At 35.5% G+C, this 14,188-nt stretch overlaps 1 protein-coding gene across 1 annotated transcript; it reads left to right on the top strand.

Annotated features, from left to right (window-relative positions):
• The first annotated feature begins 1,232 nt into the window (after positions 1-1,232).
• Positions 1,233-13,939, top strand: LOC104115577 (villin-2). The gene is made up of 23 exons (XM_009626245.4): positions 1,233-1,671; positions 3,622-3,776; positions 4,103-4,202; positions 4,315-4,383; positions 4,468-4,704; positions 4,806-4,983; positions 5,603-5,735; positions 6,145-6,304; positions 6,383-6,530; positions 6,609-6,709; positions 6,800-6,958; positions 7,658-7,726; positions 7,804-7,872; positions 7,963-8,100; positions 8,738-8,866; positions 9,753-9,900; positions 10,081-10,091; positions 10,178-10,318; positions 10,398-10,523; positions 11,674-11,736; positions 12,126-12,390; positions 13,199-13,425; positions 13,508-13,939. Exons 2-23 carry the CDS (start codon positions 3,721-3,723, stop codon positions 13,619-13,621), a joined length of 2,841 nt encoding a protein of 946 aa, XP_009624540.1. The 5' UTR covers positions 1,233-1,671; positions 3,622-3,720; the 3' UTR covers positions 13,622-13,939.
• Positions 13,940-14,188: the final 249 nt, after the last annotated feature.

The following is a 14,188-nucleotide window of genomic DNA, read 5'->3' as shown; positions in this document are numbered from 1 at the left end:
ATCTAATCTTGTGTGACCGCACAAATCTTAGCATTTGCATTTCTGCTATGCTCATCTTACGAATATGTTAAACTTTAGCATCTCAACATTCGCTACCATATATCATAGTTTGTCTTATAACTATTCTATAAAACTTACATTTTGCCTTTACAAACATCCTTCTATCACATAGCACCCCTAGCGTTGCTCCATTTCAACCATCCCACTCTAATCCTATAAGTAATATCTTCGTCTATCATTCCATTCTCTTGAAATAATGAGCCTAGATATCTAAGTTGTTTGCATTTTGGCACTGCAATTTCCTGTAGTCTCACCTCAACTTCACTCTTCTCATGTTGACTAAACTTGTAATGTATGTACTTAGTCTTACTTCGAGTTATCTTAAAATCCTTACTCTGTAAGGTGCTTCTTGATAGTTATAAAGTAATTTTTTAATGATAAATATGAAGTATTAATTAACAATCTAATAAAATACTAGTAATTAATATTATCATAAAATGTTAAATTATACAATTTAAAAGAATGATACATTTTTTCGGTAACATGAAAGAATGTACAAGACATAACAAAAACTAAAACACTAAAAATTAGACAGAAAGCCCGAGAAAGTATTAAAATGGGACGGGGTAGACCTAAAATCACATGGAAAGAAATTGTCTAGAAAGACCTACAAATCCTTAGAATCAATGCAAATTTAGCTAGAGATAAGACATAATGGAAGAGGAAAATCTATATGGGTAATACCTACTAGTTGGGAATAGGTTTTAGACTTGGCAGAAAACTTCTCTTATTATTATTATTGCCATTATTTATATATATTTATCTTTTTTACTTGCAATTTTATTTTTTATGGTAATAATAATGATATGAGCTGAACTTAATAAAAGGAACGTGAATCCATATTGCGCTAATGCCAATTTATTTCGACCTGATGTATAGTTATTGTTGTTGTATAATTAATGGAATTGAGTTAACGACACTATAGCATACGAAAGTAGAGCTTTAAGCCTTCTTAAAATTACCCATATGATTGGCGAACAAAGGAATACGATTAGATCTTTTTTTATAACAGCATCTCTATATAATAATAACACTTTGCTATAATAATATATGTTCTTTATAATAGCGTTTAGATGGAACAACTAAAAATTATTCGGAACAAATGTAGGGGTTTGTTACAGAAAGGTTTTAATGTATAACTATTCCTGAAAAGTACAAGAAAATCCAACAAGTCAAACGGTAAACCAGAAAAACCAACAGGGCCGTTGCCATTGTCACCTGATCTTTGTCTAGATTTAGAAAGTGTAGAGAGTAAAATCTTTTTCATCTCTCTCCTCAACGCCATCATCATCATTCAACACCTTTTCTTTCTATCTCTCTGTGAAAGTATATTACGCCTTTGCCTTTCTTCATTTCCGCATATTCTGTCTGCAAAAGAATTATCAGATTTTCTGCAATCAAATCTCAAAAGCTTCAAAAAGTTACAGACAGAGAGAGAGAAAGAGAAGGAAAAAAAAAATTGCAGCCCATTAACTGCAATTATTATTCCCTCCCTTTTTCCTTTCTTTCTCTCTCTCTCTGTCTTTTATATTTGCCAGCTCGTCTTCTCTTTTCTGTTGTACCCTTTTCTTTATTCTCTCTCTATCAACACGTTCACAAAGATCTCCTGAGGTGCGTTTGACTCTTCCGTATTTTGATTAATTCTGGTTGATCTCTTGTTTATTGGATTCTATTTGATAACTACATTTTAATATAATTTTTTGTTTAGAGTTTGTTGTTTTGATTTGGTTTTTTGTTGTTTAATTGGTTAATGTTGGTCTTGTTTATGTTAATCTAATGAGTAATGATGTGGTTTCTTCATTACTCTAAGTTTATGTATTGATTGATTAAGCAATTATCATTTGATATGAAGAATATGTTTGGTCTGTCTATCTTTTGAAATTGGTTATTGACTTTTAATGCTGGTTTTGAGGTTTTCTTGTGGTTTTAGAGTCTAATTCTGGAAGTAGGATGTTTTATTAGCTAAATGTTCCATGCAGCTGTGGTTATTAGCTATGCTTGAATCGGATCCTCCAAAAGTAGTACATTTTGGAGGATCCGACACGAATGCGGCATTTATTTTTTTGGAGAGTTTGAGCAACATTAGTTATTAGGTAATCTCACAATAGATCATTAGTTGTTGGGGGTGCATTTTAGGGTAAGAAAAATATGGTTTTCCTAACTTTGAGTTCTAATGCAGATTAGTTTAGATGCAAATATTACTGATATAACAAGTTTCTTGCCTTGCTTGTTGGGAGGAGGGGAGGAGAAAAATAAAGCTTTGCCGATGCCATTTATTGCACATGTACACACCCAAAACATAGCGTAGCAACTAAAGGTTAGGAATCTGAGAGCCATATTCTTGGAAACTTGTCTGGCTTTTCTAGACTGGCTGAGGAGCAGATAAATCCATATCTGCAGTATAAATGACATTCTGAAGAATGAAAGAACTTGATTGCTTAAATGACCTACATTGGACTGAATTTATTGGAATTTGGATGGAATGATGACAATGAATATATCAGATTGCAGAACAATAAAGACAACCAAATTCCTAGATAGGTTTCAGGGTCATGCATCTTTTTTAAAGGGGATCTCTTTCTCCTACCAGGCTAGGCTTATTCAATAGTGGACGCAATGAGTTGGCCCGTGACTCATGCTCCCCCTACCTGCATTTATTGGTGGACTAATTGAAAGTATCAATTTTTATAGGCTACTGTTGAATGTGATGGGTCAAGTAAAAGCTCGAACTTCGAGAAGCGCTCTTGAAAGTAAGGTACAAGATTAGACAAGATCAGAAATGTAATAGTTGATGGAAGGTACAAGTAATATACATGAGGATAAAAAGAGATAAGGTCGCATGAGATGGTTTGACCATGTTCTACGTAGAATTCCAAATGTACCACTCAATAAGTGTGACATTATGATGATTGGAAGTATTAAAAAGGGATAAAGTATACCTATAATCATGTGAAGAAACTTGTCTGAAAAAGCACACTATCTCTAAAAATCCAGTTATGCTACAAAAAGTACTTTGATTAAAGTTTAGTCAGATTGGTAAGTTGTATTAGGTCTAGTACTTTTCAGAAATTATTTTAGCGTGCTTAGAGAGTTGTATATTAGTAGAAAATGTAGGGAACTTCTAGTGTTAAAGTGCCCCTAATTTGTTTCTAAAGATAACATATCGAGTATTGATATGAAACAGGACCAAGTGGAGCAAAGTGGATATTGATTATCCACTCGAACTAGTTAGGATTGAGACTCTGTTGTTGTTACTTGTTAGTGTTGCTGTTGACTGTGATTGAGGCTAACATATGAAGATTTTGATTAAATTAGTGGGTCCGACAATTGGTACCTTCAAGAATAAGTTTTACGACGACAAGTTGGGAACTGGAACTATATTATGGCTTCAGATGTTTCCTATAGTGAAGATTCACTTCTGTATACACACGCACACACACATGAAGATGATGTTTGTTGTGCTGGCTATTTAGTGAAGTCCTGAATTTGTTGCTGGGATGGTAATGAAGTGTTTTTCTGTACCTAAAGCTACTCTTTCTCATGTCCATTTTGGCTGTGCAGTTGGTGTTCAGAATATCGGCATAGCTGAAGTTAGGAGCTTCAACAATCTAATTTCTTTTTCTTCCTCAAAAGAAGCTGTAACAGGAAAGATTTTGCATCATGTCTAACTCTATTAAAGCCTTAGAACCTGCATTTCAGGGTGCGGGTCAGAGAATGTATCCTTTGCTGCAAAAATCTGGTTCTTGATTGATTACATGGAAGTAAGTTTGAATTGAGTATTGATCAGTTTTGAAACACTGTTGGGATTTTCTCAGCACCCTGCCTTTATGGAGGGTAGGCTGAAGACCTATAAAAAGCAAAAATAAATAAAGGGTACACTGAGCTTTTCCGTAAATGTTCTGGACCTTTTATGTTCATTATTTCCACTGCCAAATATAGCTGCGAGAACTTTTTAAACTTGAGAGTTATGTTAATTGTTTTACTGCCAAATGTGGCCTATAAGAACTTTCCAGACTTTAGAGTTGAGCTTAACTCTATCTAGAGGGACCGAAATTTGGAGAATTGAGGATTTCCAACCAGTTCCATTGCAGAAGTCTGAATATGGTAAATTCTACTCGGGTGATTCTTACGTCATCTTGCAGGTGCATAGATGCAAAAATCTTTGGCTTTGCATGTACCTCCTTTACCTAGGGAGAAAAGTTTCATTCATGTCTAATATTCCTACTCCTATCGCATGTTCATTTATAATTGCAGACAACTTCAGGTAAGGGAGGTTCTTATATGTATGATATACACTTCTGGCTTGGAAAGGATACTAGTCAGGTGTGAAATCAATCTTCACTCTTGGCAGCTATTTAACCAGATTTATATGTTTTTGCCATTTTTAAAATTTGGATGCTATGTCAGGATGAAGCTGGAACTGCAGCTATCAAAACTGTTGAGCTTGATGCGATTCTTGGAGGGCGAGCAGTACAGCATAGGGAAATCCAAGGTCATGAATCTGACAAATTTTTATCATACTTTAAGCCATGCATTATACCATTGGAAGGTGGTATTGCATCTGGATTCAAGAAACCAGAAGAGGAAGAATTTGAAACTAGGTTGTATATCTGCAAGGGTAAACGCGTTGTCAGGATGAAGCAGGTACAGAAGCATACAAAACTTACTGCATGAGCTTGTTTAGAATATTTAATCTAATTCAATTGTGGTTGAAGATCACATATTTAAGCTGAGATTTGTATCAGGTCCCATTTTCCCGGTCCTCTTTAAATCATGATGATGTGTTCATTCTGGACTCAAAGGACAAGATATATCAGTTCAATGGTGCAAATTCTAACATCCAGGAGAGGGCCAAAGCACTAGAAGTTATTCCGTTCTTGAAGGACAAGTATCACGAGGGAACGTGTGATGTTGCAATTGTTGGTAAGTACTAAGTACAAGCCTTGAAAAATTTAAAGATAAGAAAGTGAGCAAGTAATACATATTTTTCATACTCCTTCGGTCCCAGGTTAATAGTCCTAGTTTGAGTTTGTTGTTGAAACTCCTTTTTCTAGCCTTCAAATAATTCTTAGTCTATTTGTTTTTTTGCAACTAAAACATGTCTATTTGGCAAATTTCTATAATATTGTATACGTCCTACCATGAATTTTTTGTATTTAGAAATTATGGGTCAAATTTCATTCTAAAGTTTGGTAAATTTAACTGTCAAAGTTAAAGCAGGACATTTAGAGTAAGTAATCCTAAATGTTATGCATAAACTTTAGTGTGTCTACATGATATGGATCTGTAAATTATGAAGCTTCAAATGATTCAATCAACTAGAATAAGGGACAAAATAGCTTATCAAATTCGAGGGAAAGTTCTATTTGAATTTATGTCATCACCTACAAAGTTATATGATTTCGACAGAGATCATATGTATCTGTTTTTGATATATGTCATGTTTCGAACGTAATGAAGATCTTCAAACGTTTTCTTTACTTTGTTAATATTCTATGGTGTTCATGTGGGACTGCTCCTTATATCTATTGCATACCCCCAGATGATGGGAACTTACAAGCTGAGTCGGATTCGGGATCATTCTGGGTGCTCTTTGGTGGCTTTGCTCCAATTGGCAAAAAGGTTTCTAGTGAAGATGATATTGTGCCCGAGAAGACACCTGCGAAACTTTATAGGTATCATCGAATTCTGCTGTCCTATACTTGTCTTTACTGTTTAAGGTAGTTACGTAACCATTAGTCCATCAAGTTAAGCCAATTTATATTATTCCATCAGATGGATATGAATGAATTATGTAAAGTCCATGTTTATTGCCAGTAATTATAGTGGTAATGTTATGGTCTCAAGCTTATGACACTTAATACAAAGTATTCAAAACTTCCTTGGCTAACCTTTTACTGCTGGATAGTACTTCTTTCCACTAAAAAGGATCTTTATACTTGAATTGGTCTAGTTAATTTTTATAATATTTTGCATATCTACGTTTATTGCATCCCCAGTGCTTGCTACTTTCTCATCATTGAACTTTTAAATCAACCTTTGCTGGTGTTGGTGCTAAAGTTGAATTTTTTCCTCTTTTTGTAGCATAAATGATGGTCAAGTCAGTCCCATGGATAGTGAACTATCAAAATCCAGCTTAGAAAACAATAAATGCTATCTTTTGGATTGTGGTGCTGAGGTATTTATTTGGGTTGGACGTGTAACTCAACTGGAAGAGAGGAAAGCTGCCATTCAAGCTGCTGAGGTAGAATAATAGCTTTTAACTCCAGATTTTTCTTTATGGTAAAATTTCTCATAACTGAATAACTAAACATATCAACAGGAGTACCTTACCAGTCAAAATAGACCAAAGTCAACACATGTAACCCGACTTATTCAAGGCTATGAAACACATTCATTCAAGTCCAACTTTGACTCTTGGCCTTCAGGGTCTGCACCAGCCGCTGAGGAGGGAAGAGGAAAAGTAGCAGGTAGACTAGTTTGAAACTTGTAGAATTGATATTTGTTCGTTGGAAGTAGTTTTATTTGACATTGTCGCATTTATACAGCTTTGCTGAAGCAACAAGGTGTTGGTGTTAAAGGTGCTAGCAAAAATGCTCCTGAAAATGAGGAAGTCCCCCCGTTGCTTGAAGGGGGTGGAAAAATAGAGGTCTGATCATCATTATGATATCCCTTTGATTATAACTCGTCCTTTGATATTGCTTGCTTGGTCTTCGCTAAAAGTGTATGATTTTACTAGGTCTGGCGCATCAATGGCAGTGCAAAGACCCCTGTGCCCGGAGATGATATTGGTAAATTTTACAGTGGAGATTGCTATATAGTTCTTTACACATACCATTGTAATGACAGGAAAGAAGATTATTATCTATGCTGGTGGATTGGAAAGGATAGCGTTGAGGTAATGTATATTGTCACTGCACTATAAGGGTCTACACATCTTTTCCTATTATTAGTACATCAATTGACATGCCATTTTAGACATAAGGATGAAACTTCATCAAATGTTATTAATTATATCTAAAAATGGTATGCTCATAAATAGAGATAAGAAACAAAGGTCCACAGTCTTGTTATTTTCATGTAATTGAATTGGATCTGTTTGGATGACCTTGTAAAATCTTTCTTCCCTACTCCTTGTTGTAGACTCGAAAAAGGTTGAGAAAGGAAACAGAAGTGAAAATGTAATGCCATCATATAAGAATTTCATCTTTTGTGAATTAGCTTCATAGATTTAAACTTGCTATGAATATGCCTCATCTGACAAGCACAGAGATTTAGAGAAGAAAATTTGTAGAAATGTCTAATATAATAGTTGAAAATTGAAATGCATAAATTTAAGGTATTATGTCTTAAGAATGTCAGGTACCACAAAAAGTAATATAGAGCTATAGTAGTTCTTTATGTTAGTTTGAATTGTTGGAGTTTGGTGAACTTTTCCTTTTAGCTAAAGCAGAAAAGTAAAGCAGAAGGGACTGAAAAGAAAGTGAATTTGGGATTGATGGACTATTTATTTCCACATTGTAGTTTTTTCTTCTTTATTTCATGTATATGATAAACTTGAAGACTTTATCCAGTCCATTGTATGTTGTGGATTCAGGAGGACCAAAACATGGCTGCTAAATTGGCCAGTACAATGTGCAATTCACTTAAAGCGAGACCGGTGCTGGTATTACTTCTTGACAACTCTTCTTTTCTTACTAGAAAAGTGTAAGAGGTTTTAGTATGACCTGTAACATTATCCAGGGTCGCGTATATCAAGGGAAAGAACCGCCACAATTTGTTGCAATCTTCCAGCCCATGTTGGTCCTTAAGGTACCGCTTATTCATTGTAATGCAGGCTACTGCTGTAGGATGTAATTTATCATATTTAATAAACCATAATGAATTTCTATCATTTCTCAGGGTGGATTAAGCTCTGGTTATAAAAGTTATATTGCAGACAAGGGCCTGAATGATGAAACTTACACTGCTGATTCTGTGGCACTGATTCGATTATCTGGAACTTCTGTGCATAACAACAAAGCAGTTCAAGTTGATGCTGTATGCTTACTAACCCTTTTAGATTCTTCTGGTTTTGGGTTACTATGTAATAAATTTTATTTTAGTAGTCGGGCTGATAAGGTCATTCTTTATATCTAGGGTATGTGTTTCCCTATTTACTGTTGTGGTCAGTTCTTCTTTGTTACATGCATTAGTTGTATATTAGAGCCTCTCTTCAAGTCATAGCCTATTTTCAGAAGCCCATAACCCGCCTCTAGATTTCTTGCATCAAGAGGTGCATAAGGCAACTGTGCGCATTCCCACTTCTTCTGAAAAGAACAAAACTATAACAGTGTTCTGATTAGTATGTGCAAAATACTTGAGTAGTTAAACTTACAATCTACACAAGGTATGCAGAATAAGGCTCAACTAAGTACTCAATCAGGCAATAGGAGATCAAGTGTCCTCAAATTCAAATTTAATGTGTTGTTATTAACGACAGAGACTGGAGAGGCATGTCTTGTTGTCCATGCAACTTGATTGGCTTAGTGTATGACTCTGTTTTCTAATGCTTACCAACTTAAACTTGCAACAGTAATTAGGACAACAAGTTATAACGAACTCTACTGTGAACTTATGATAGTAAATTTAAAAACTGGATTACTAATTTTATCTTTTTGTTTCTAAACTCTGTCAGGTGGCAACTTCACTGAACTCTAATGAGTGTTTTCTTCTGCAATCTGGCTCTTCAGTATTTAGTTGGCATGGAAATCAGAGTACCTATGAGCAGCAGCAATTAGCAGCAAAAGTTGCAGAATTCTTGAAGGTGAGAACTTTTCTTGAATTTGAGAACGTGCTTTCTTTTTAATTGTTCTTTCAACTTAGAAGGGCCTGATCTTTTAAGTTCTGCTATACAAGGTAATAACCTACTCTAAATGGAAAAATTGGATCATTTTATCCTTCCTTGACGAAAATCGTTAAGAATTTGCGACATGGATAGTAATTAAAATGTGTTTCTTCGTTGTTCTTTTCAAATTAGAAGGGCCTGATCATTTAAGTACTCATATACAAGATGGTTACCTACCCTGAATGGAAAGGGTGTCCCATTTATCATTCCTTGACGAGAATTGTTAGGAATTGTTATATAGATAGTAATTGTTTTAAGGGAAGTGCTCTAATGGCCTAATGGTGATATTTCCATTGTCAAGATCTAGCTTCCCTTGTTATGTGTTTTGGAAAATCTGGCTATGCAGTTGTACATGGGATTTGCGTTTTTATCTCTGTTGGTGCCTGATGAGGATGCAATCTTCTTTTTTGATGAAAACCTTGTTTTCAGACGTGATGAGATGTTGCTGTGTATGTGAAATGTGATTTCCTTAAAATACACTGAAGAAAACACATTAAAATTTTTAAGAACCTAGTTCGATCAAATTATAGTCACCAGGGTGTGAACTTGTGATACAAGTCCTTCAGTGACCCAAATCCTTTAAATACAACCTCCACTTATATAGCCAGCGCGGCAATCAAACATAGTACCCATTATACTGAACTTTTTCCAAATAAACAGTGGTAAAAGTTTGAAGTGATTGCACGAACGCCTCTCCAGCTGACGTATGTCCTGTTTGTCCGCGTTAGCTAAGTGTATCCTATATTCCTATATGTCCTAGTTTATTCTGCGTTTGTCTGATTGCTATTGGTTTTCTTCAACTCAGCCAGGAGTAACTGTGAAACACGCTAAAGAAGGAACAGAGAGCTCAACTTTCTGGTTTGCTCTTGGAGGAAAACAAAGTTACACCAGCAAGAAAGTAGCTTCAGAGGTCGCCAGAGATCCCCACTTGTTTGCTTATTCATTTAATAAAGGTGCTCCCTGATCTCTTAATTTCATCAGATTCTTGATTGCAAATAAGAAAGTGTGTGTGTGTTTTAACTTTGTTAGATATCTCCTTTTTTTTTTCTTTTTTTTTTTCTTTTGGTTAATTAGAAGTGTTCTATGCTAACTATCTTTTCTATTGATTTTCATGCAAACATGTGGATATCCAGGAAAGTTTGAGGTAAGGTCCTAGAGTACAAAATTAAGCTTTTTAATACATGAAGTGCTCGTATATCTGGTTTAATTTTTGCTTTAATCATTTGATAGATTGAAGAAATCTACAACTTCTCTCAAGATGATTTATTGACTGAGGATGTTTTATTACTTGATACACATGCCGAAGTGTTTGTTTGGGTTGGTCAGTCATCGGATCCCAAAGAAAAGCAAAGTTCTTTTGAAGTTGGACAGGTAATACACTGTATCATAAGCATTTGATAAGTGCGTTTCTGTTCTTAATTATGCTTCACTAACCATTGAAGTCCCGCAGAAATACATCGAGATGGCTGCATCCTTAGAAGGGTTGTCTCCTAATGTTCCACTGTATAAAGTCATGGAAGGAAATGAGCCTTGCTTCTTTACAACATTTTTCTCCTGGGATCCTGCTAAAGCTATCGTAAGTGACTACACCTCTCTTTTGGTCATCCTGTTCCAGAACTTTATTATATAAAGTTTGAATTGACATTCATGACACTATTTGAATAACATCAGCCACTAAGGGATGGGAAGGTCTCTTTATGTGGTCTTGAGCAATCCTCACCTCACGAGGTAGCTTTTATGGTTGAGTTAGGCCCAAGGTCCATTTATCAACATGAAACCATTGCATCGATCATCTTTTAAGCTTTTTATAAACTTTGGAAGGGGGATGGAACTTGGAAAATGGTGTAACAACTCAGCCCGCTAGTGATATTCTCCACTTTGGGCCTAAGCTTGTGTGGCTTCAACAATCATCACTAGGTTTTAAGGCTTTTTTCTTTATATACCCAGACACTCCTGTATTTTACCGATATGGGATTTGCCTAAACTCAATTGAGAGCTGAGGTTTATCCCACCATCACCCAATATTGCACGGGGGATCTGATATCATATGCACCAGCCCAGTCCACTAGTGATCTCGTCCGCTTTGGGCCTAAGCTTTAGCTCGCCCAACTTTAGAATGCGTCACTAGGATCTAAGGCTTATTTCTTTATGTACTCAGCATCTCTCCCATGTGTTTTTTCCCGATATGGAATTTTCCTAGGGTGCTATAGATGGTACACGAGCTAGTGCATAGCATAAACTGCCACAGAACTAGCCAAGCTTGTAATAAGCAAAATATTGTAATTGTGAAAGAGAAAGTCCCTAAACTAATAACCATAGACACAAGCCAGTAAAAGATACTTGGTGTATGCAGTAAATTTCTATTGATATACTGGGACTAAGAAAAGACATAAACTTGTCATATGCAAAAGGATTTTGTTATAGAAAGGTAGGAAGAAATTTGCAATAGCAGTATAGTTTTAAATGTCTCAACTTGTTTGGGACTGAAATAGTTATTGTGGTATGGTATTAAAGGGAAAATCCAATTTGTGCGGGTATGTGAGATAATATAGAGAACCATCTCTTTCCAAATTTAACGTGTAGTTAGGTCAACCGACTTCTCTTTGGTCCTCAACTTCTCGATTGCTAGCGGACATCCATTTTTTGTCTCATCAAATATGTTGCAATGTTTTCTAGTTCTGGTAAAGGATTCTGACATACGTTATTCAACATACCTATTTAATCAGGCACATGGAAACTCGTTCCAAAAGAAGGTTATGCTACTCTTTGGGGTCGGTCATGCTTCAGAGGTAACTAGATTTCATGAAAGCAAGATGTATTTCCACATAATTTCTTTGTGCTTCTGTGCAAATATTTTCCATTATAGACATTTCAAATCATCTGAGTTTCAGGAATCACAAACTCTAATTAATATTTCTTTCGGAGACCAACATATCATCATTTTATCATGCTTTCCTCCAACTTAAGCTGCCCATACTAGAACCATATTCAACAAAGTTAGTTACATTTTCAGTTGGTATTCCTAGTTCCCAAAGCTTCATATTTCTGTCACTGGTTCTCTTTACGATATTGTTAGAACTGTACTATCATGGTTATTAGTTGTGGAAAAGTTGATTCTGTATATTATCTGTCCAAGCTTCCATGCATTTTATAGAAGATCTTTTGCTCTATATTTCAGAATCAGCAAAGGTTCAATGGGACAAATCAAGGTGGAGCAACCCAAAGAGCTTCAGCTTTGGCTGCTTTGAACTCTGCATTTATTTCATCATCTCCAGCAAAATCCAGTTCTGCGCCAAGGTCTGCAGGGAAAAGTCCGGGTTCACAAAGAGCAGCTGCAATAGCTGCTTTATCTTCTGCTCTTAGTGCCGAAAAGAAGCAGCCACCTGAGGGCGGCTCTCCTCTCCGATTAAGTAGAACTTCATCAGTAGATGCTATTGCCCCTGGTATAAAAATCTTTCTTGTGCTTCTATTGTACTGTTATTTCCAGATCCGTCGCTTACCTATCAGATCGTATGCTGTGAATCCTATATTAGTGTGTCAAAACATGTTCTGTGTACTTTAAAAGTTCTTCCTACTCTATGTTTTATTTCAGAGACATTTCTAAGCTTTAGCCATTGGTATGTCACTAGCAGGGGTGGCAAACAGGCGGGGCAGGTCGGATATGGGCCTGTCAAAATGGGTAATGCAAAAACGGATAAATTATCCGACCCGACCCATATTTAATATGGATAAAAAGGGGGTTAACCGGCGTATAATATGGATATCCATATTATAATCCATGACTTATTAAATATGATCACTTTTGGGAGAATTCAGTCTCCCAAACTTGAGGAACCCCAAATTTGAGGCTTTACAATTGTAAAAGTTATTAGTATCCTTTGGTTATCCATTTTCTAAGTGGATAATATGGTTTTTATCCATATTTGACCCGTTTTCATTAAGTTCATTATTCAACCCATTTTTTAATGGATAATATGGGTGAATAACTATTTTTTTTATCCATTTTGCCACCACTGTGCATTGATGTATGTTTTCATCGTGTTCTTTATTTGTTGATCAAAAAGTGTTACCATAAGAAATTGATGACTCTTACCTTTCAGTTAAAGATTATTGATGGGAAACCATTGCTAGCATAGAGTCGTTAGAAATTTCAACTTCTAAGCTGACCAGTATTACTTAATTGTCTTTAAAGCAAAATTCTTTGTTAAGTATGATATATATGAACGTTTTTTTCTTATTTCTGCCGAACAGGGAATGAAGTTTCTACTGCTGAGATTGAAGATTCTAAAGAAGTTCCAGAACGCAAGGAGATCGAAACAGTTGAGCCTGCAGAGACTGATGGGGAAGACGTGGGACCGAAGCCAGAACCAGAACAGGATGAGACTGGCAATGATAGTAGTCAAACTACATTTAGTTATGAACGACTGAAGGCTAAATCTGAAAATCCTGTCACCGGGATTGATTTAAAACGGAGAGAGGTTTGTGCTCAAGTATTGTTTACATTCCTACATTCTGATGAAAGTCAGTTCCTTTTTCTTATTTTTATTGATGGATTCTCAGGCTTATCTTTCTGACGAGGAATTCGAGTCTGTACTAGAAATGACAAAAGAAGCTTTCTATAAGTTGCCTAAATGGAAGCAAGATATCCACAAAAAGAAAGTTGATCTCTTCTAGAACCAAGATATCCACAATATATGGGTACATATTGCTTTGATTGGTACTTTCATTTTGCTGTCTGCTTTTATCAGAACCAAGCTTTTGGTGTTCTTGGTTTTTTTTTCACTTTGTCATGTCTGTTTGAAGAGTGATATATTTTGAGTTCTCTCTTATACTGTAGTTGAAAGTCAGCAGTCAGATCAATTCTTTGGTTTTCTAACTCATTATGTATTGAGGTCACTTTTGTCAATCATTTATTTGTTAATTAAAGGGTGTGTACAGACTTTACATTATTTATAACTGATGCAGTAGCTATCTGCTTCTGCTTTTGTTCAAGTTTCTTTTTCTTTCTTGTTTAGATGAATAGTTATTTTTTCCAATACTATTGCTTGGAAAGTTCAGTAGGTAGAATTACTTCGTACTTGGACCTGAAATATTGAATGCTGGAGCAATATTTAGTTCTACAATGTAAAGTAAGGATGTATATTGTATTGTGTATAGTTGAAAAAAACATTATTGTTGAAAATTATTTGCTAGTGTTTGATTATGTGAATTATTAAAAACACATCAAAATATTTTTCATCT

The sequence above is a fragment of the Nicotiana tomentosiformis genome, chromosome 2 (genome assembly GCF_000390325.3).
Source record: "Nicotiana tomentosiformis chromosome 2, ASM39032v3, whole genome shotgun sequence".
Classification (NCBI taxonomy): domain Eukaryota; kingdom Viridiplantae; phylum Streptophyta; class Magnoliopsida; order Solanales; family Solanaceae; genus Nicotiana; species Nicotiana tomentosiformis.
Note: the sequence above shows the minus strand (reverse complement) of the source record. Positions and strands in the feature narration are given on the sequence as shown.

What these genes read in the sequence shown, in the direction of transcription:
- LOC104115577 (XM_009626245.4), top strand. Translation starts at nt 3,721, where the DNA reads ATGTCTAACTCTATTAAAGCCTTAGAACCTGCATTTCAGGGTGCGGGT. An exon ending in GGGAAGAGGAAAAGTAGCAG is followed by an intron (nt 6,531 to 6,608) that starts GTAGACTAGTTT and finishes GCATTTATACAG; the next exon opens with CTTTGCTGAAGCAACAAGGT. An exon ending in AAGGGGGTGGAAAAATAGAG is followed by an intron (nt 6,710 to 6,799) that starts GTCTGATCATCA and finishes TGATTTTACTAG; the next exon opens with GTCTGGCGCATCAATGGCAG.